Below are 24,323 nucleotides of genomic sequence, written 5' to 3'. Positions count from 1 at the left end.
ATATAATATATAGTGGTAACTATAGAGATTTAACTATAGAGACATCTAACTTCTTATGTCACAGCATATTGTGGTAACTATAGAGGTATAACTATAGAGATATCTAACTTACGATGTTACAGTATATAGTGGTAAGTATAGAGATATAACTATAGAGATATCTAACTTCTGATGTTACAGCATATAGTGGTAACTATAGACATATAACTATAGAGACTAACTTACAGTAAATAGGGGTAACTATGAAGATATAACTGTAGAGATATCTAACTTCTGATGTTCCAGCATGTAGTGGTAACTATCGACATCTAACTTAGGATGTTAATGCATATAGTGGTATCTATAGAGACATAACTATAGAGACATATAACTTCTGATTTTACAGTATATAGTGGTAACTATAGAGATATCAAATCAAATCAAATTTATTTATATAGCCCTTCGTACATCAGCTGATATCTCAAAGTGCTGTTCAGAAACCCAGCCTAAAACCCCAAACAGCAAGCAATGCAGGTGTAGAAGCACAGTGGCTAGGAAAAATTCCCTAGAAAGGCCAAAACCTAGGAAGAAACCTAGAGAGGAACCAGGCTATGTGGGGTGGCCAGTCCTCTTCTGGCTGTGCCGGGTGGAGATTATAACAGAACATGGCCAAGATGTTCAAATGTTCATAAATGACCAGCATGATCGAATAATAATAAGGCAGAACAGTTGAAACTGGAGCAGTAGCACGGCCAGGTGGACTGGGGACAGCAAGGAGACATCATGTCAGGTAGTCCTGGGGCATGGTCCTAGGGCTCAGATCCTCCGAGAGAGAGAAAGAAAGAGAGAAGGAGAGAATTAGAGAATGCACACTTAGATTCACACAGGACACCGAATAGGACAGGAGAAGTACTCCACATATAACAAACTGACCCTAGCCCCCCGACACATAAACTAGTGCAGCATAAATACTGGCGGCTGAGACAGGAGGGGTCAGGAGACACTGTGGCCCCATCCGAGGACACCCCCGGACAGGGCCAAACAGGAAGGATATAACCCCACCCACTTTGCCAAAGCACAGCCCCCACACCACTAGAGGGATATCTTCAACCACCAACTTACCATCCTGAGACAAGGCTGAGTATAGCTCACAAAGATCTCCGCCATGGCACAACCCAAGGGGGGGCGCCAACCCAGACAGGATGACCACATCAGTGAATCAACCCACTCAGGTGACGCACCCCTTCCAGGGACGGCATGAGAGCGCCCCAGATATAACTATAGAGTCATCTAACATCTGATGTTACAGCATATAGTGGTAACTATAGAGATATGACTATAAAGATATCTAACATCTGATGTTACAGCATATAGTGGTAACTATAGAGATATCACTTTAGAGATATCTAACTTATTAGGCTGTAGCATGTAAGGGTTATTATACAGATTAAACTATAGAGACATAACTACAGGGACATCTCATTTCTGATGTTACAGTATTACATTTACATTTAGTGGTAGCTATAGAGATATAACTATAGAGACATCTACAGTGCCTTGCGAAAGTATTCGGCCCCCTTGAACTTTGCGACCTTTTGCCACATTTCAGGCTTCAAACATAAAGATATAAAACTGTATTTTTTTGTGAAGAATCAACAACAAGTGGGACACAATCATGAAGTGTAACGACATTTATTGGATATTTCAAACTTTTTTAACAAATCAAAAACTGAAAAATTGGGCGTGCAAAATTATTCAGCCCCTTTACTTTCAGTGCAGCAAACTCTCTCCAGAAGTTCAGTGAGGATCTCTGAATGATCCAATGTTGACCTAAATTACTAATGATGATAAATACAATCCACCTGTGTGTAATCAAGTCTCCGTATAAATGCACCTGCACTGTAATAGTCTCAGAGGTCCGTTAAAAGCGCAGAGGGCATAATGAAGAACAAGGAACACACCAGGCAGGTCCGAGATACTGTTGTTAAGAAGTTTAAAGCCGGATTTGGATACAAAAAGATTTCCCAAGCTTTAAACATCCCAAGGAGCACTGTGCAAGCGATAATATTGACATGGAAGGAGTATCAGACCACTGCAAATCTACCAAGACCTGGCCGTCCCTCTAAACTTTCAGCTCATACAAGGAGAAGACTGAACAGAGATGCAGCCAAGAGGCTCATGGTCACTCTGGATGAACTGCAGAGATCTACAGCTGAGGTGGGAGACTCTGTCCATAGGACAACAATCAGTCGTATATTGCACAAATCTGGCCTTTATGGAAGAGTGGCAAGAAGAAAGCCATTTCTTAAAGATATCCATAAAAAGTGTCGTTTAAAGTTTGCCACAAGCCACCTGGGAGACACACCAAACATGTGGAAGAAGGTGCTCTGGTCAGATGAAACCAAAATTGAACTTTTTGGCAACAATGCAAAACGTTATGTTTGGTGTAAAAGCAACACAGCTCATCACCCTGAACACCCCATCCCCACTGTCAAACATGGTGGTGGCAGCATCATGGTTTGGGCCTGCTTTTCTTCAGCAGGGACAGGGAAGATGGTTAAAATTGATGGGAAGATGGATGGAGCCAAATACAGGACCATTCTGGAAGAAAACCTGATGGAGTCTGCAAAAGACCTGAGACTGGGACGGAGATTTGTCTTCCAACAAGACAATGATCCAAAACATAAAGCAAAATCTACAATGGAATGGTTCAAAAATAAACATATTCAGGTGTTAGAATGGCCAAGTCAAAGTCCAGACCTGAATCCAATCGAGAATCTGTGGAAAGAACTGAAAACTGCTGTTCACAAATGCTCTCCATCCAACCTCACTGAGCTCGAGCTGTTTTGCAAGGAGGAATGGGAAAAAAATTCAGTCTCTCGATGTGCAAAACTGATAGAGACATACCCCAAGCGACTTACAGCTGTAATCACAGCAAAAGGTGGCGCTACAAAGTATTAACTTAAGGGGGCTGAATAATTTTGCACGCCCAATTTTTCAGTTTTTGGTTTGTTAAAAAGGTTTGAAATATCCAATAAATGTCGTTCCACTTCATGATTGTGTCCCACTTGTTGTTGATTCTTCACAAAAAAATACAGTTTTATATCTTTATGTTTGAAGCCTGAAATGTGGCAAAAGGTTGCAAAGTTCAAGGGGGCCGAATACTTTCGCAAGGCACTGTAACTTCTGATGTTACAGTATATAGTGGTAACTATAGAGATATAACTATAGAGACATCTAACTTCTGATGTTACAGTACATGGTGGTAACTATAGAGATATATAATATTTCACAGTATTATGGTATATAGAGATATAACTTTATTATTATAGTTAACTATGGATATAACTATAGAGACATCTAACTTCTGATGTTATAGTATATAGTGGTAACTATAGAGATATAACTATAGAGATATCTAACTTCTGATTTTACATTATATAGTGGTAACTATAGAGATATAATCTATAGACACATCTAATTTATGAGGCTGTAGCATGTAATGGTTATTATACAGATTTAAATATAGAGACAGAACTACAGGGACATCTAACTTCTGATGTTTTAGTATATAGTGGTAACTATAGAGATATAACTATAGAGACATCTAACATCTGATGTTACAGTATATAGTGGTTACTATACAGATGAAAACTATAGAGTCTTCGAACTTCTGATTTTACAGTATATTGTGGTACCTATAGAGATTTAACTATAGAGACTAATTTACAGTAAATAGTGGTGACTATAGAGATATAACTATAGCGATATCTAACTTACGATGTTTCAGAGTGTTGTGGAAATGTAACTATTGAGACTAACTGACAGTGTATAGTGGTAACTATAGAGATATCTAACTTCTGATGTTCCAGTATATAGTGGTAACTATAGAGATATCTAACTTCTGATGTTCCAGTATATAGTGGTAACAGATATAACAAAAGAGACTAACTTCCGATGTTACAGTCGTGGTAACTATAGAGATTTAACTAGAGCGAACTATAGATATCTAACTTCTGATGTTACAGTATATAGTGGTAACTATAGAGATATAACAAAAGAGACTAACTTACGATGTTACAGTCGTGGTAACTATAGATATATAACTACAGAGATGTCTAACGATGTTACCTTATATGGTGGTACCTATGTAGATATCAAACTTCTGATGTTACAGCATGTAGTTGTAACTATAGAGATTTAACGATAGAGATATCTAACTTACGATGCCACAGTATATAGTGGTATCTATATATATATATATATAATATATAACAACAGAGATATCTAACTTACAATATCACAGTATATAGTAACTATAACTATAGTAACTCTATAGTAACTATAGAGATATAACTATGGATACATTTAACTTATGATGTTACAGTATATTGTGGTAACTATAGAGATATAACTATAGATACATTTCACTTCTGATGTTACAGTATATAGTGCTAACTATAGAGATATAACTATAGAGACTAACTTTCAGTATATAGTGGTACCTATAGAGATATAGCTATAGAGACATTTCACTTCTGATGTTACAGTATATTGTGGTAACTGTAGAGATATAACTATAGAGACTAACTTACTGTATATAGTGGTAACTATGGAGATTTAACTATAGAGACATTTATCTGCTGATTTTACAGTATATTGTGGTAACTGTAGAGATATAACTATAGAGACTAACTTACTGTATATAGTGGTAACTATGGAGATTTAACTATAGAGACATTTCACTTCTGATGTTACAGTATATTGTGGTAACTGTAGAGATATAACTATAGAGACTAACTTACTGTATATAGTGGTAACTATGGAGATTTAACTATAGAGACATTTATCTGCTGATTTTACAGTATATAGTGGTAACTATGGATATATAACTATAAAGACATCTAACATCTGATGTAACAGTACATAGTGGTAACTATAGAGATATAACTATAGAGACATTTCACTTCTGATGTTAGAGTATATAGTGGTAACTATAGAGATATAACTATAGACATATCTGACTTCTGATTTTACAGTATATAGCGTTATCTATAGAGATATAACTATGGAGACTATCTTCCAGTATATAGTGGTGACTATAGAGATATAACTTAAGAGACTAACTTACAATGTTACAGTCGTGGTAACTGTAGAGATATAGCTATAGTTTACTTACAGTATACAGTGGCAAATATAGAGATTTAACTATAGAAATATCTAACTTACTATGTTTCTGCATATAGTGGTAACTATAGATATATAACAACAGAGACATCTAACTTACTATGTTACTGCATATAGTGGTAACTATAGATATATAACAACAGAGACATCTAATTTACAGTGTTACAGTATATAGTGGTAACTATAGAGATATAACAACAGAGACATCTAACTTACAGTGTTACAGTATATAGTGGTAACTATAGAGATATAACTACAGAGACATCTAACTTACAGTGTTACAGTATATAGTGGTAACTATAGAGATATAACTACAGAGACATCTAACTTACAGTGTTACAGTATATAGTGGTAACTATAGAGATATAACTACAGAGATGTCACATATGGTGGTAACTATGGAGATATCAAACTTCTGATGTTTCAGCATGTTGTTGTAACTGTAGAGATATAACTATAGAGACATTTGTCTACTGATGTTACAGTATATAGTGGTAACTATGGAGATTTAACTATAGAGATATCTAACTTCTGATGTTACAGTATATAGTGGTAACTATAGAAATATAACCATAGAGACATTTGTCTACTGATGTTACAGTATATAGTGGTAACTATGGATATGTAACTATAGAGATATCTAACTTCTGATGTTACAGCATATAGTTGTAATTATAGAGATTTATAACTTCTGATGTAAAAACATATTGTTGCAACTATAGAGATGTCTACCTTATGATGTTACAGTATATAGTGGTAACTATGGAGATATAACTATAGCTTACTTACAGTATACAGTGGCCCGTTCCAAGATGGCGTAGCAGTCAGAAGTCTTTGTCCTGTCGTGTCCCATGTATATATCGTTTTACATACTTTTTCATCGCATATCCTTTAAAATATTTTGCTAAACCTCAACATCTAAATACTCTCATGCAACCCGCCTCACCCAATGTGGCAAGGATCTGCTTTTTTTCCCCTAAAGTATTTATATTTACTTCGGATCTGGAATCCCTCAACTGAAGCTTGTCAGCTAATTCCCTGATATCAGTCAGCAAACCATTACCAGCGTCATCAGCTAACCTTCAGCTCGGAAAGCTCTCGCCAGTTCGAACAACTTGACTCTAACCAGAGCATAACGGACCTGTTATTTTTATCCCCACGGATTCCTACCGCAAATTGAACATTTTCATCTGGATCTTCACAACTAGCTAACCGCAATCCCGGATGACTACTCCTGGCTAGCGTTTCCATCCCAGAGCAAGCATAAATTAGCTTGAAGCTAGCCCGGCCAGAGCTCCTGTGCTACCACCGAAGTATACTCCTGGGCTACAATATCCGGACCCCTTCTACAGCCGGTACGGGAGATGGAACCCCGCAGATCCCCCTACGACTGGAATACCTACATAATCTGCCCGAGAACTCCCAACAGGCTCCTCAGGCGCGACGCCCGCTGAAGGCCCATTATGCTAACCAGCTAGGCCTGCTAGCTACCGAGAGCTACTTGGAACCCTACTAATTCCACGACTGGTCGATCGACGTCAGAGGCAAAAGCAGACTTACCCCCATCGCGACGTCCCCCAAAGGCTAACTTTCTAGCCCCTGCTATCTGCTTGCTTGCTATCCCGGTCGGCTAACTGCTTGCTTGCTTACCCAGTCTGCTAACTGCTAGCCCCTGCTAACTGCTTGCTAACCCGGCCTGCTAACTGCTAGCTTGCCCCGGTCTACTAACTGCTAGTTTCCGGCCCCGGCCTGCTAACTGCTAGCTTACCTGCCCGGTCTGTAACTGCTAGCCCATGCTAACTGCTTGCTTGCTAACCCGGCCTGCTAACTGCTAGCTTGCCCCGGTCTACTAGCTGCTAGCTTGTTTAGCCCCGGCCTACTAACTGCTAGCTTGTTTAGCCCCGGCCTACTAACTGTTAGCTCGTTAGCATCGGCCTGCTAACTGTCTGAATCACTGTGTCCCCAGCCAGCCCCTCGCTGGAGCCATATGTTCACTTGGCTACGCATGCCTCTCTCTAATATCAATATGCCTTGTCCATTACTGTCCTGGTTAGTGATTACTGTCTTATTTCACTGTAGAGCCTCTAGCCCTGCTCAATATGCCTTAACCAACCATGTTCTTCCACCTCCTAAATATGCGATGACATCACCTGGTTTAAACATCTCTTGAGACTATATCTCTCTATTCATTATTCAATGCCTAGGCTTACCTCCAATGTACTCACATCCTACCTTACCTTTGTCTATACACTATGCCTTGAATCTATGCTATCGTGCCCAGAAACCTGCTCCTTTTACTCTCTGTTCTGAACGTGCTAGACGGCCAGTTCGTATAGTCTTTAGCCGTACCCTTATCCTACTTCTCCTCTGTTCCTCTGGTGATGTGGAGGTTAATCCAGGTCCTGCCGTGCCTAGCTCCACTCCCACCCCACAGGTGCTCTTTTTTTAATTATTTTTTTTTTTAACCTTTATTTTACTAGGCAAGTCAGTTAAGAACAAACCCTTATTTACAATGACGGCCTAGGAACAGTGGGTTAACTGCCTGTTCAGGGGCAGAACGACAGATTTGTACCTTGTCAGCTCGGGGTTTGAACTTGCAACCTTCCGGTTACTAGTCCAACGCTCTAACCACTAGGCTCTCATTGGTTGACTTCTGTAAACGTAAAAGCCTTGGTTTAATGCATGTTAACATTAGAAGCCTACTCGCTAAGTTTGTTTTACTCACTGCTTTAGCACACTCTGCCAACCCAGATGTCTTAGCCGTGTCTGAATCCTGGCTTAGGAAAACCACGAAAAACCTTGAAATTTCCATTCCTAACTATAACGTTTTCCGCCAAGATAGAACTGCCAAAGGGGGCGGTGTTGCAATCTACTGCAGAGATAGCCTGCAGAGTTCTGTATTACTATCTAAGTCTGTACCTAAACAATTTGAGCTTCTACTTCTAAAAATTCACCTTTCCAGAAACAAGTCTCTCAAGTCTCTCACTGTTGCCACTTGCTATAGACTTCCCTCTGCCCCCAGCTGTGCCCTCGATACTATATGTGAATTGATTTCTCCCCATCTGAAATGAAATGAAATGAAATGAAAATGAAATGAAATATGCCATTTAGCGGACGCTTTTATCCAAAGCGACTTACAGTCATGTGTGCATACATTCTGCGTATGGGTGGTCCCGGGAATCGAACCCACTACCCTGGCGTTACAAGCGCCATGCTCTACCAACTGAGCTACAGAAGGACCATCTATCTTCTGAGCTTGTGCTGTAGCTCCCTTCAGTAACCACGAGCACAACCGTTCCTTGATTTTAACTGGCGGCTTTATTCTGTAGTTTTAGTCAGAATTATCACCTTCCGTGAGAACTATAAAGTAAATGAAAAATACAGTTAAGCACACTCTTACAACCTTATCTTACGAGTGACTTATTAGCTTGGTATAACTCTGAAGTGCTTACATACATAACAGTTTAACCGGCGTTATAACAGGTTCAGATTAACACATGAATAAAGGAACAAATACCTCATTGGCTGCTTATTACAGAAGGGAGGAAATCAAACTTCACACTTATTATTCCTGGCATGAATTCACACTTCATCCTAACATACTCTTCAACGTTTATGAACTACTCCCGATGACATGAAAACTTAGCTAACGCAGCGCAGGATTGCCTTCCCTCCAAAGGTGTGTTGCTACAATAACGATCCCCGTTACAACAGTATTAGCTACGTAGTTCCGCTTGTATTATCATTTCCCCCGCACAGCGGACACATAAACAATTCAAACAAAAGACAACGAGATATCCTGTAAGTCTAACTGTCAGTTACATGTGCTACTAGGTGACCTAAACTGGGACATGCTTAACACCCCGGCCATCCTACAAACTAAGCTTGATGCCCTCAATCTCACACAAATGATCAATGAACCTACCAGGTTCAATCCCAAATCAGTAAACACGGGCACCCTCATAGATGTCATCCTAACTAACTCGCCCTCCAAATACACCTCTGCTGTTTTCAATCAAGATCACAGCGATCACTGCCTCATTGCCTGCATCCGTAATGGGTCTGCAAACAAACGACCACCCCTCATCACTGTCAAACGCTCCCTGAAACATTTCTGCGAGCAGGCCTTTCTAATCGACCTCGGGGTATCCTGGAATGGCATTGACCTCATCCCGTCAGTAGATGATGCCTGGCTATTCTTTAAAAGTGCCTTCCTCACCATCTTAAATAAGCATGCCCCTCTCAAAAAATGTAGAACTAGGAATAGATATAGTCCTTGGTTCACTCCAGACCTGTCTGCCCTTGACCAGCTCAAAAACATCCTGTGGCGTTCTGCATTAGCATCGAATAGCCCCCGTGATATGCAACTTTTCAGAGAAGTTCGGAACAAATATACACAGGCAGTTAGAAAAGCTAAGGCAAGCTTTTTCAGACAGAAATTTGCATCCTGAAGTACTAACTCAAAAAAGTTCTGGGACACTGTAAAGTCCATGGAGAATAAGAACACCTCATCCCAGCTGCCCACTGCTCTGAGGGTAGGAAACACTGTCACCACCAATAAATCCACTATAATTGAGAATTTCAATAAGCAATTCTCTACGGCTGGCCATGCTTTCCACTTGGCTACCCCTACCCCGGTCAACTGCCCGGCACCCTCCACAGCAACCTGTCAAAGCCCCCACCATTTTTCCTTTACCCAAATCCAGATAGCTGATGTTCTGAAAGAGCTGCAAAACCTGGACCCCTACAAATCAGCCAGACTAGACAATCTGGACCCTCTCTTTCTAAAAATATCTGCCGAAATTGTTGCAACCCATATTGATAGCCTGTTCAACGTCTCTTTCGTATCGTCTGAGAATCCCAAAGATTGGAAAGCTGCCGCGGTCATCCCCCTCTTCAAAGGGGGTGACACTCTAGACCCAAACTGCTACAGACCTATATCTATCCTACCATATCTTTCTAAGGTCTTCGAAAGCCAAGTTAACAAACAGATTACTGACCATTTTGAATCCTACCATACCTTCTCCGCTATGCAATCTGTTTTCAGAGCTGGTCACGGGTGCACCTTAGCCACGCTCAAGGTTCTAAACGACATCATAACCGCCATCAATAAGAGACATTACTGTACAGCCGTATTCATCGACCTGGCCAAGGCTTTCGACTCTGTCAATCACAACATTCTTATTGGCAGACTCGACAGCCTTGGTTTCTCAAATGATTGCCTCTCCTGGTTTACCAACTACTTCTCTGATAGAGTTCAGTGTGTCAAATCGGAGGGACTGTTGTCCGGTCCTCTGATAGTCTCTATGGGTGTGCCACAGGGTTCAATTCTCGGGCCGACTCTCTTTTCTGTATACATAAATGATGTTGCTCTTGCTGCTGGTGATTCTCTGATCCACCTCTGCGCAGACGACACCATTCTGTATACTTCTGTCCCCTCCTTGGACACTGTGTTAACTAACCTCCAGACAAGCTTCTATGCCATACAACTCTCCTTCCGTGGCCTCCAACTGCTCTTAAACGCAAATAAAACTAAATGCATGCTATTCAATCGATCACTGCCCGCACCTGCCCGCCCGTCCAGCATCACTACTCTGGACGGCTCTGACTTAGAATACGTGGACAACTACAAATACCTGGGTGTCTGGTTAGACTGTAAACTCTCCTTCCAGACTCACATTAAGCATCTACAATCCAAAATTAAATCTAGAATCTGCGTCCTGTATCGCAACAAAGCATCCTTCACTCATGCTGCCAAACATACCCCTAAAACTGACCATCCTACCGATCCTAGACTTCGGTGATGTCATCTATAAAATAGCCTCCAACACACTACTCAACAAACTGGATGCAGTCTATCACAGTGCCATCCGTTTTGTCACCAAAGCCCCATACACTACCCACCATTGCGACCTGTACGCTCTCGTTGGTTGGCCCTCGCTTCATACTCGTCTCCAAATCCACTGGCTACAGGTTATCTACAAGTCTCTGCTAGGTAAAGCCCCGCCTTATCACAGCTCAATGGTCACCATAGCAGCACCCACTCGTAGCACGCGCTCCAGCAGATATATCTCACTGGTCACCCCCAAAGCCAATTCTTCCTTTGGTCGTCTTTCCTTCCAGTTCTCTGCTGCCCATGACTGGAACGAATTGCAAAAATCTCTGAAGCTGGAGACTCACATCTCCCTCACTAGCTTTAAGCACCAGCTGCTAGAGCAGCTTACAGATCACTCCACCTGTAAACAGCCCATCTATCTACCTTCCTCATCCCCATACTGGTATTTATTTATTTTGCTCCTTTGCATCCCAGTATCTCTACCTGCACATTCATCTTCTACCAATCTACCATTCCAGTGTTTAATTGCAATATTTGTAACGGCTCTCTTCTATCTCCTCCTCTGACGAAGAGGTAGAACAAGGATCGGACCAAAATGCAGCGTGATGATGATTCATGATATTTTAATGAAGGAAAACCTATACATAAACTACAAAAATACAGAAACTACAAAAATAATGAAATGAAATAATGAAAACCGAAACAGCCCTATCTGGTGCAAACACAAAGACAGGAACAATCACCCACGAAACAATCACAGAATATGGCTGCCTAAATATGGTTCCCAATCAGAGACAACGATAATCACCTGACTCTGATTGAGAACCGCCTCAGGCAGCCATAGACTACGTAAACCCCCTACAAACCCCTAAGACAAAAACACACCACAATAACCCATGTCACACCCTGGCCTGATCAAATAAATAAAGAAAACACAAAATACTAAGACCAAGGCGTGACAATATTGTAATTACTTCGCCACCATGGCCTATTTATTTCCTTAACTTACCTCATTTGCACTCACTGTATATAGACTTTTTGTTTTCTTTTGTTCTACTGTATTATTGACTGTATGTTTTGTTTATTCCATGTGTAACTCTGTGTTGTTGTATTTGTCGAATTGCTACGCTTTATCTTGGCCAGATCGCAGTTGCAAACGAGAACTTGTTCTCAACTAACCTACATGGTTAAATAAAGGTGAAATAAAAAATAAAAAATAAATAAAAAACAGTATATTGTGGTAACTATAGAAATATAACTATAGAGATATCTAACTTCTGATGTTACAGTATATAATGGTAACTATAGAGATATAACTATAGAGATATCTAACTTCTGATGTTACAGTATATAGTGGTAACTATAGAGATATAACTATAGAGATATCTAACTTCTGATGTTACAGTATATAGTGGTAACTATAGAGATATAACTATAGAGACATTTAACTTACGGTGTTACAGTATATAGTGGTAACTATAGAGATATAACTATATAGATATAGCTATGGAGATATCTAACTTCTGATGTTACAGTATATAGTGGTAACTATAGAGATATAACTATAGAGATATCTAACTTCTGATGTTACAGTATATAGTGGTAACTATAGAGATATAACTATAGAGATATCTAACTTCTGATGTTACAGTATATAGTGGTAACTATAGATATATAACTATAGAGACTAACTTACAGTATATAGTGGTAACTATAGAGATATAACTATAGAGACTAACTTACAGTATATAGTGGTAACTATAGAGATATAACTATAGAGATATCTAACTTCTGATGTTACAGTATATAGTGGTAACTATAGATATATAACTATAGAGACTAACTTACAGTATATAGTGGTAACTATAGAGATATAACTATAGAGACATCTCATTTCTTATGTTACAGCATATGTCATTTTTACATTTTTACTTGTATGTGTGTTAGGATACTGGTGATACATTACAGGAATTATAACTGCATGATGTTTCACACTAATTTGCGTCTTTAGTCGTGACAAGTCTTTTGGATGAGTTTTTCCTGCTGGAAAATGCAGGTTGGGATGCCTTTTCATGAGAATAGATGTTGTTAGTGGAAGTGATAAGGAATGTGGTGATGGAGAACAATGTATAGATAGAGGATGAAATGGAAGATATTATGGTATCATGGACAACCAGTGATGATGGAGGTAGAAGTTTCAGAATTGGCTAATAGGTGTAGATTGGACTATACCTCATTTTCTCTCTCTCTCTCTCCATCTCTCTCTCTTACACACAGACAGAGCTGCAGTGCTATTCTAAGAGAGTTAGCTGCCTCAACCCACGCACCAAATCTGAGAAAGAGAGAGAAAGGGAGAACGAGGGAGATGGGAGAAAGCAGAGAGCGAGAGGAATGAAAGGAGAAGGAGAGAGGGAGAGACTACAGAAAGGTTCAGAATGCCTGTAGAGTATACTGCAGTCACACATACACACACACATACACACACACACACACACACACACACACACACACACACACACACACACACACACACACACACACACACACACACACACACACACACACACACACACACACACACACACACACACACACACACACACACACACACACACACACACACACACACACACACACACACACTTGCAGATGCAAGTGAAAGGACATGCAAACCACTCTCCTCCGTCATATTTCATGCTTGTTGTGTCACCCTATCTTGTAATGTTGTTTGGGTTGTGCATTTGTTGGTCTGTCTAACTGTGCTGTGCTGTGCTGTGCGGTGTTATATTGGTAAGTGCTGGGAGAAATGTACTTGATTCTGTGCCACCCACACACCGCCCTCCCACTCACGACCGTCTCTGCGTCTATACCTCTGGCTCTTCCCGCTCCCCACCAACTCTCTCTCTCATTTAAATCCCGACCCTACATTTATCACCCTGCTCTCTCAGTTTCACTCTTTCTTTCACTCCCTCTCTCATCTGCTTTTCAGGAGCTGATGCTCCTGCAAAAGGCAGACACACTAACACACAGACACACCTAGCATACACACAGACACACCTAGCATACCTACATAGCATACCTACTCACACCGTGAAGGAGTAGCTTTGTATGCATGGATTTATTGTGTATTTATTTATATAGGATCCTAAACTGTCAATGAATTATCACATCCTTCCAGTTAACTGATCTTTATTCATCAGCTCAACCTTTACCTGTTGGTTTGAACGTTAGAATGAGTGACATGCCCCTTTAATTGTGTGAGCTGACTGCGTTCAAGCTTAGTTAATTAGCTGATTGCACTTGCACACACCTGTGGCCTGCTGCCTGAAGCACTTCAGTTTGTTTAAATGGAGGATGGTGTTCTGTGTGTGAGTGGGACTGCTGGGATGTCTGTACGTTTTTAATAAAACGTCACTATTTATTACGAAATCACTACCTCTGTCTCATCAGTGTGAGGGCCAGCTAAACAGCTCACAAATTCAGGTGCATACAGTATGCATGGTGCACACTTCTTGACAAGTTCTATTCCAATTTATAGCTAGAAATACATAGCAATTCATGAGTGTCTTACAGAGTGTGTTGTCTGTGTGTTGCTGTGGTGTGTGTGTTAGAATACGAGGGAGGTAGTGTGTGTGAGTGTGTGGGGGGGCTTGATGTCCCCTCTCCTAATCGATTATTGTTGTGTTCCATACAGGATCCACAAATCTGTGAAGACATTCCAGGCCTGATCCCCTTTATCCAAATCTGAAGACGATACAGGAAATCAAGCAGAACTTTCAGGGAATAGAAGAGTTCTTTATAAAAACTTGGAACAACAGTGAGAACTGCTGGTTGTATTCTCCATTGTTTTTATTCACATGTATTGAAACAAGTAGAGCCATCAGTGATTTCAGCAGCCCCCCTGCCTCCCCTATCCATGCCTACATGCTCAGCAACAGATAAGAACTGTTTTGATAATTGTATGTAATTATAATTGTGTGGGAGACGGAGCTGTCTCTGTCTATTATCACCTGTAACCTCAGACACAATAACTCCATACATTTACATATTTCTCTCCAAAAATGCTTTTCTTTCAGTTTTAGGACCAAATCAGGAATAATCAGAGTTATTGAAGGAATGGCACATGTGAACTACAATGTGCTACTCAGTCCTCAACCATCATAACGAGACACAACTGAATTCAATCTGTAGAGTTACATCTAAACCTCAAGCTCTTTTCCTTGTATATTCTATACTAGACCATACATACTAAGTTTGTACATCTAAAAACAGAGGTACCCATCCAGCCACTAGCTAAAATGAAAACTGCTTTTCCAGCTGTCTATTTGATATAATACGATTTGTCGTACCGTTTTATACTTTCTCCTCATTTGTGGTATTCACTGTCCTCTGTCCTTAATGTAGGGCGCTGGCTCTGTAGCCTTCAGCCCAATCAGAGGAACAGTAAGTGCCTATGCATTTTAGATAAGACCATAAAACATTTAAGTAAATAAGTGGCCAATGCATTATGTAGTTAGTGACCTGTGATGTTTATATGCCTGGAAGCGCAATGTCCTGCTTTACAGTCACACAGTATGTTTACACTCCGCCACAGCCATTCAGTGCCCTGACCCGTCAAGAACCACAACCTCTCCAACTGCCATTCAAATGGTCTGCAACATCTAAAAGCACAGGAACACAAATGATTTAGATTTATTTAGCATGAGATTTATTTAGTACACATCTTTTATTTAGCATAATATTGAAACATTTAGACATTTATATGTAGAGATTTTTCTACTTTTTCAGAGAATATTAGTTTACAGGTTGAGTCTAAGTGCAAACTGGGCATGTATCCAGCGCCAAAACGACATGATTGAGTCATTAACTGTTTACATTTTAGGAACAATGTTTACAGAGGACTGTTGCCCTTAAAACACAGGCCTATGTGTCATTTTGTGACATATTATTTTACAAGTGCCATAACCGAAAGGAAATGTATAAAATTGCCATAACTCATTGAGGAAGCTTACTTCTTGTCTTCAGCTAAACAAAGCACAACGTGTTCAGGAATACGTCATGGTGAAGGTAAACACCTTCTGTTTGACCTTTCATCCAAGGAGATTGCATCTATTTTTGTATTTTTGCATGTGAATGTTATAACCTCAAACTAACTTCACATGATTCATAGCATGGTTTTGTATGGTAGATAGATTCTAGAACTAGGAGAAGAAATAGACGATCTGGGTTTGATCAAGATCATCATTTTCAATTTACCCTTGTTTACTCTGTGAGGCTTATACAGATCTGATTTTACTGTAATGGGATGCAGAATATTATCACAGAAGATGTTGAAGATAAGAGTAACAGAATGAAAGCCATGTAAATACCTCTGTCACCAATGGTTGACACTTACAACTGGTTGACACTCATGACTTCCATCTCTTAAAGCATATCTAGAATTAATTCACAAAGTTCATCAGACATATTCATTATTAAATTAAGATATTTTGAAACTATGAGTACCAAACAACTCATACCTGCTACCTAAATGTTTCAAATAGTGTTTTAGTGGTTTAATTCTGAAAAAAGGACAGCCTTTTAACAGCGTTGAGTCGACAACAGAACATAGAGCTAGCTCTTAGTCATGTAAAGATGACGCCCACCACCAATCTCCAAGTCTTCGCCGTCTCCCTCCTCTCTCTCCTTGCTGCCCCACTTATCACAGCTGAGGACAGCTCCCCCTCTCCCTCTCCCCTAAGTACCGATCCCCGGCCTCGCCAGGGGGGCTCCACCGACCCCCCTCAGTCCGCCCCCAGCCCCCCTCTCCTCCTCCTGGCCATCCATGCCAACCTCCGCCCCGCTGCCCTCCGGGGCAGGCCCAAAGCTCCAGAGAAACTTCCAGAATCCCCTGGGGTTCTGGAGACCCCTCCCCAACCCCTGGCCCAGATCATGTTCCCCAAGAACGTGACGTCTGCGGCAGCGGGAGCCCTGGCTCCGCCGTTGGGCACGGCCCAGGTGGCTCCTCCTCCCCGCACACTGGTGGACGTGGACGTGTGCCATGGTTACTATGACGTCATGGGCCAGTTGGACAACACCTTCAACTGCTCCAAGGACAGCTTCATCTACTGCTGTGGCAGCTGCCACTACCGCTTCTGCTGCCCCGACCCCACCCGGCGTTTGGAGCAGAGCAGCTGTACCAACTACGACTCCCCGGATTGGGCCAAGACCCCGCCACCAAACGCCATACTCCTGGATGATGATGAGCCGGAACTGGACCCTCTGCAGCCTCTGAGCCACAACACAGGCTTTGTGATTGGAGGTGTCATTGTGTTTATGGTAGCGGTTGCCGTGGGGATTAAGATAATGTTCAACAAGGTGTCGCAGCAGGCCAACAACGGAGAGATCAACATGCCAAGGTGAGGGGAAGGGTCAATCAGTCACAGACCAGACAGATGAACAGACAGAGCGTAAGACAGACAGACAGTCACACAGACAGATAGACAGATGGACAGTCAGACAGACAAACACAGATTCTTTAATCATTTCATAATGTCGTTATGACATGTTTATAGCATGTTTCATTCATAAGATCAGACAAGATATGATATCGTTAATGCCGGGGGGAGGACTGTTATTACTCCAGGCAATGAAACACATTTTACACCAGCAAATGACTTATACTTTAACATTTTTGACATTCTCTTTTTGGTTTCTCCTCTCAGAGCGCTGGTGGACATGTTGCGTCACCAGTCCAGTCCAGTGCAGCAGGATGAGAGGAACAACAGCGTGGCTCTGTGTGGTTCAGGGGAGGGACAGGGTACGCTGGGCAGACCTCCCAAAAACCTCTATGCTCCTGGCCTGCCCAGCAAGGACAACAGACGTGAGTGGCCAGGGGAGCATTCAGTTGGAACAAACAGGAAACATGTTTCTGAAATGAAAAAGGGAAATGAGGACAAGCTCACGTAGTACACTTCTGTTTCAAAGTTGTTTCTCCTGTTTTGTGCTGTTGTTGGGCTTTAGGCTTATTTCAAACTGTCTTGTAAGAAAGGGGAAGGAGTAAAATGGATTAGATTAGATGAGGTTATTAGTCACATGCACAGTGTTGCAGATGTAATCGCAGGGCTCAGTGAAATACTTATGATCCGAGCTCCAACAACGCAGGTCAAAAAAAGACAAGTGAATGAGACAGTAGCAATGTAGATGTCTATTGGGGGGAGGGGCAGGGTAAGTGTTATTGGGAGGGGGTAGAATATCCATAGGGGGAAACGCAAGGGGGAGGGAGTAGGTAGCTCCCTAGTGGCTATTCAGCAGCCTGATGGTTGGTGGTAGAAACTATTGGCCAGTCTGACAGTTTTTGCCATGATACTCCTATACTGCCAGTGTCTGGGCGATGGAAGCAGGGAGAACAGGCCATGATGGCTTGGGTGCCACAAGGTCCCTGATGATCTTCTTGGCCTTCCTGCGACGCCTGGTGTTGTAGGTGTCCTGGAGGGCAGGCAGTGAGCACCTAATGGCTCGTTTGGCTGAGCGTACCACCCTCTGTAGTGCCTTGCAGTCAGCGGCGGTGTTGCCGTACCAGGATGCGATGCAGACCGACAGTAGTCTCGACGGTGCTCCTGTAAAACACTGTGAGGGCCCTCGGAGACAGGACAAATGTATTCAGCCTCCTGAGGTAGAAGAGTCGCTGCTGTGCCTTCTTTACTACGGTGTCCCTGTGGTTTGACCATTTCATCTCATCGGATGTGTATGTCGAGGAACTTGGAAGTTTTCGAAGAGGGACAGTTATGTGTATTTGAAACACAGTGCAATATCCTGGTCGATTCCCACAGGCTCAATAAATGATAAGTGAGTGAGCGTGTAAAAGGGAATTGGCCCAGATCATGTAAAAGAGGATGGATGCCTTGATCTTAATATGGTTAATAAACCATGAAGCTAGAAATCACCTGATAACATCCACAATTGAGCACATCATACAGTGTATCCCTCTGCTGTCTCACTCACGTACACACACATCTACATTATGTATACACTGTTGCTCCACAGCTGATGACTGTTTGTTTGTTTTGCAGTGGGGAATATTCAACACAATTTTATCCATTCAGGAACCAGTCCCAATCACACTGCTACCATCGGTAAGTCAACTGGTGGTGTAAATCGTTGGTTCCAGTGACATACTGTAATGTATGCATCTGGTGCCCTTCCATGTTTTACAGTTTTTCACAATAATTTATAAATGTCAATGATACCAACTTGGTTAGATAAAGGTTGTCCAAAAAACAACAATTAAGAAACAAACACACCATAGCATAGCTGTCTTTTGACCCCTCAGAACATGCCCGTATGAACAACACCCAGCTGGCGGCAGGAGGCACTCTTCTGTCCAGCAAACACAACAATACTAAAGGGCAGCCCTCCTTCCACCACTCCCTCCACAACCTGGCACAGCTCCCCCCATCCTACGAGAACGCCACCAAGCCAGAGCTCAACAGATACTCCTCGCTCAAACGCCTGGGTGAGTAGTGTACCACGTAGCAACATGGAGATAGACCCCGTTACACAGAAAACAATAGCTCTATGACTTAGGTGTTTCACTATTCCTCTTTTGATTCCAGAAAAGAGTGGTCTTGATGAATATTCATCGGGCTACTGCACCACCAAGAGGCGTCCCCACACAGCCCAGCCCGCTCTCCAGTCCTCCAGTCACCACATCCCCTGTGGCGGAGACTACAACACCATGGGTGGGAGGGGCACCCTCCCTCGCCACGCCCCCCGCCCCTGGATTCAACCCACCGGCCTACCCCCCGTCTCCCCCACGGTCAACCCCTACCCCCTGGACCCAACCGAGCAGCACTACAACCTCAACTACGACACCCTGTCCAAGCCTGCCAGGAAGGTCATGTCGCAGGACCAGCTGCTCAACATGGGGGACGTCCCCGGGAACACTGGGACCCTCTCCAGGATGTCCAAGAACCAACAGCACCAGTACTACAAAGCCATGGCTGCTGCTACTAAGAACTCCAACACCCAGACCCTGACAAGGAAGCCCCAGGATCGACCCCAGGAGCGGCCTCAGTCCAACACCCAGACCCTGACAAGGAAGCCCCAGGATCGACCCCAGGAGCGGCCTCAGTCCAACACCCAGACCCTGACAAGGAAGCCCCAGGATCGACCCCAGGAGCGGCCTCAGTCCAACAACCAGACCCTGACGAGGAAGCCCAAGGATCGACCCCAGGAGCGGCCTCAGTCCAACAACCAGACCCTGACGAGGAAGCCCAAGGATTGGCCCCAGGAGCGTCTCCAGGATCGCCTACTCATGTCCCCAGATCACCTGGAGGAGAGCATGGGTAGGGGTGTCGGAGGGATGGGAGTGGGTGTGCAGGATCCATATGCCCATGGAGGCGGGGGAGGCATGGTCCCCACTCTCCCCCGGGGTGGTATCACCCCTCAGCAGAAAGCCCAGTCCCAGCAGAATGTATGTGCCACTCCCTCCCTGGACCGCCACCACATGATCAAGATGAACTCTCACCCCACCTCGGGGAGGGAGCAGGAGAGAAGCCAGGGCATGACGGGGCATATGAGTGGAGGCATGGGGGGCTGGGGTGGTAGCGAGATGCCCGGGGCGGGGGTTGTCATGGGAACAGGGACGCTAGGGGGCCACAGCGCCAAGAGGATGGCTTTCGCTGCCAAGAGGCAGAACACTATCGAGCAGTTACACTTTATACCAGGAGGGGGCGACGGAGGAGCGGGAGGAGGAAGTAGAGGAGGAGGAAGTGGAGGAGGAGGGGGAGGAAGTCAGGGCATCAGGACAGGCAGTAAGAATGAGGTGACAGTGTGAGGGGCACCAGGTAGAAATTGCCATCAACTGCAGATCTAGGATCAGATTATCTCACCCCTAAACCCACCCTTAACCATTAGGGGGATGAACAAATATCTGACTCTGTATCAGTGGTTAGGGCAAATTCTACCTACTGTGTGTGTGGTCTTCATGAAGAGAGTAGACATATGAGAATAGGAAGGGTAGAGAAGGAAATATGGTGAATCAATCTGTACATATAGGGAGATGAAGGACTTGCTTAGAGGTCAAAATGGTAGAGGAACGGAATTATCCTGCCATTTTTATATATGTGATACATCAGCCATATTTCATATCTAATGTGCCATATTGCCATACACTGATTCCATGAATAACTGAAAAAAAAACGTGGGAGAAATTAGATAGCTAGGACTTAGTTAAGAAACTTGTTTGTTCATGCATAACCTTGTGTTTTATATCAAATGTTTAACAGAATAAAGAAACTTTTGAGCCATATTAGAAAGGAGGGACCAAGATAATACATCTAAGTATGAGAGAGAGAAGAGTGGTGTACGGCCAGACTGTGTACTTCAGTGTTACATAGAAAAACAGGTTACACTTGTATCAAAGGATGCTATTTTCCTCATTGAACTGATGATCTTCGTGACCTATGATGTGGAATGTCGGATGATGTAGGGTATTGAATCCAGGGAGTGGTATACGAGTGAGCCCGCCTCATTGTGGCGCAGGAAAACAGAGCTGTCGATAGTTGCTTCTTGTGTGAATGAGTGAGTGACATTGAGAAAATTGCTTCCATACATTCTTTAGTTGCCCCCAGTAACTGATCTGAGGTCAGTTTTGCATCCCACCACCGCCTAATAGTTATGCTCAGCATTTGGGGAGGTTGAGCTGATCCTAAATCTGTGCCTAAGTGCAACTTCTACCTGGAGCTCCCCTGTGACCCACCTGTCTTCATCAGGACAACCAAATCTGATTGAGCCATGAGTCACTATGTTTGACGAGGAACTTCTGAGTTGATCAGCCTACCAATAGGATGATTAGCTACTGCAACTACAGGGTATTTTCTTTCATAGAGCACAAAAAGTACACTATGATGCAGGTGTTGCACATCATAATACGACTGACCTTCAAAGCCATGCATTGGGATACAAATAAAATACCACAGTGAAAGCACGTCTGACAATCACCATGTTATTAATCTCACCAGAGGAGAACTGACACAAGCCAACATTTCTACAGGACAATACAAATGATTGGCTTCAGAGCAAGCCAAAGTCTATGTGTCTAGGGAATTGACTGTAACAAGGCAGTGGACTATAATGCATACTGTAGGATGACTCAGTCAGCAGTCAGATGAAGCAGTCAGATATGAGGGTGAGACTCAGAAGAGACTTGGTTGGCTAGGATGCCCTTCATCAGAAGAGGACCTTGCTTGTTCGTAGTAACACACTCCAACCGTTCTCTATTAGGTAGAAATGCCATAATATCAATAATAATGCTTAATATTAAGGGCTAATCCTATCCTACGTGTGTGGCTTTGGACCATATAATACAGCATATTAATGCTTTCACTTAATTTGTGGTGTTGATATTGTCACTGACGTGTGAGTAGTATGTCCTGTAGATGCCTGGAGTCAAACTTGTAAAAAAATAACATGAGCAGTTTTTTTTCCAGCCCAGCTCAAAGAGGGAAACACTAAGACAGAAACGTTTTTGCACAATCCCCTGATATTTGCACCAGATAAAGACAGACATATTTTGTATCACGTCTTAGTGGTTTACATTCAGCAAAAAAGGACACTCAGTCACTGGTGATGCGCGGGGCTGTGTTTGATAAACTTAAGGGACTTAAGAAAATGAACAGACTTGTATTCGACTAAGAGAGAAGTATAACTGTATATATATATATATATCATCTACAGTATACAAAATGTCTCATATGGCTTACAAATGGACAGAAGAAAAAAATCTGACATAATTCAGGAGATAAAATGACTGACATGTTGATACAGATTTTCTTTTGACAATCTTCCTAAACACAATGGTCACTTACCCAGTGAGCAAAATGGCATCTTTTAGATGTCCATGGACGTCGGCGTCAGACGGTGTTCACTGGGTAGTCCATGTCAGTTATTGTCATGATTACAACAAGTGTTATTATTAATGATTATTATAATTGTTGTTATAATTAATGGTTATCTTATAGTAATGATGTTGGTGTTATTTTTCTTAGTGAGATTTTTAAGTGTTTACATGTTTTTAGATACCTATCTTTCTCATGACATTTAGTTTGTTTTTGTTACATCTGAACACAAAATGGGGATTCAAACTAACACTGTCTAATCTTGATGCATGTCAACTCCATGTCTTGGTAATGCATTGACCATATGCCTGAATACAGAGCTTTATTACAGTATGTTTTGAGACAAAGGCCCAATTACAAACCTCTCCCTAGTCCCTTTCTCTAGATGGAGCCTTCTATCTAGACTATTTGAAAATATTGCATAGGTATTAGCAAAAGTTGTGTTGGTTCCACGTGTTGGGGTGGAATCATTACACTCACCGTTCACAAGGTCAGACAATATTGATAGGGACTAGGGAGGGAAAAGTTCTGGGTCTGGGACCAAATTGAAACACTTGCTAATACCACAGCCGAACCTAATAAAACGCAAAGGGTTAACACATGATGTCACAATGTATGTGTTTACATTCATGTCTTAAACACAGGTAGGTAAAAAGGGTATAACAGTAACTACCTGAATGTTCAGTAACAGTGTCTTTTTTCAGGGAATTAGGACAGCTAACCTAGTTTTAGATTTGTATTCAAGTCACAGAAAGTCTGTAGCAATGTCTGTACTATCGCCATAAGCCATAACCATTGAAACAGTCATTACATACACTTCTGCCATTATTTTGTACATGGTAAACCTTTTTTTGTGTAAGTATATTGTATTTTGTATAGCTAGTACAATCAGAATATTCTAATGGGTTGTGGCTCTCTTCTATAACACATTAATTTGAGGCTTCAACAAATTATATGTGAGTATTTAGTGGAATGTACAGTGACCACCCAAATGCTTAACATTTAACATATTTCTATATAGCCTATTATGTGGCAACAGGGATATTTTTGATGAGTAATGACAAATAACACATGTAATAGATGGTGAATAAAATAAGACACAAAGAGATGAATGAATAGGTGTATGTTTCGACACCATCATTAATTCATTTAAACATATGTAGAACGACGAAGGATAAATCTAAATCTAGATTTGTATGAGATTATATAGATTTGTATGGGATGATATTTACAAGTGAACTTCATGACTATTATTCATTTTAATATATAAAGGCCTACTTTTAATTTCTCCAATGCATTTTGATCCCCTTGGATACAGCAGTGATCAAACACTACATTTGTAAAATAAAGTTGGTGGAAAAGGTTGTCAGACTTGTTTCTTTCATCAGGGTCTTACTCAAGTACTGATGAAATTGTATGATATTAGTAGTGATAAACTAGCC

At 42.0% G+C, this 24,323-nt stretch overlaps 1 protein-coding gene across 3 annotated transcripts in view; it reads left to right on the top strand.

Moving 5' to 3' along the window:
• The window catches only part of LOC123996324 (protein shisa-7-like), a 29,838-nt gene extending 5,605 nt beyond the window's left edge, over nt 1-24,233 (top strand). The window contains exons 2-7 of one of the 3 annotated variants that reach the window (XM_046299681.1): nt 13,280-13,430; nt 14,697-17,400; nt 17,707-17,864; nt 19,054-19,116; nt 19,314-19,496; nt 19,597-24,233. In XM_046299681.1, the coding sequence (XP_046155637.1) occupies nt 16,637-17,400; nt 17,707-17,864; nt 19,054-19,116; nt 19,314-19,496; nt 19,597-20,819 (2,391 nt within the window). In that variant the 5' untranslated portion in view covers nt 13,280-13,430; nt 14,697-16,636 and the 3' untranslated portion in view covers nt 20,820-24,233. The remainder of the gene's footprint in view (nt 1-13,279; nt 13,431-14,696; nt 17,401-17,706; nt 17,865-19,053; nt 19,117-19,313; nt 19,497-19,596) is intronic. The other 2 variants (XM_046299682.1, XM_046299680.1) reach the window with 2 other exon arrangements.
• Nucleotides 24,234-24,323: the final 90 nt, after the last annotated feature.

The sequence above is a fragment of the Oncorhynchus gorbuscha genome, linkage group LG15, assembly GCF_021184085.1.
Source record: "Oncorhynchus gorbuscha isolate QuinsamMale2020 ecotype Even-year linkage group LG15, OgorEven_v1.0, whole genome shotgun sequence".
Lineage (NCBI taxonomy): Eukaryota > Metazoa > Chordata > Actinopteri > Salmoniformes > Salmonidae > Oncorhynchus > Oncorhynchus gorbuscha.
This window is presented reverse-complemented; position numbering and strand designations above follow the sequence as displayed.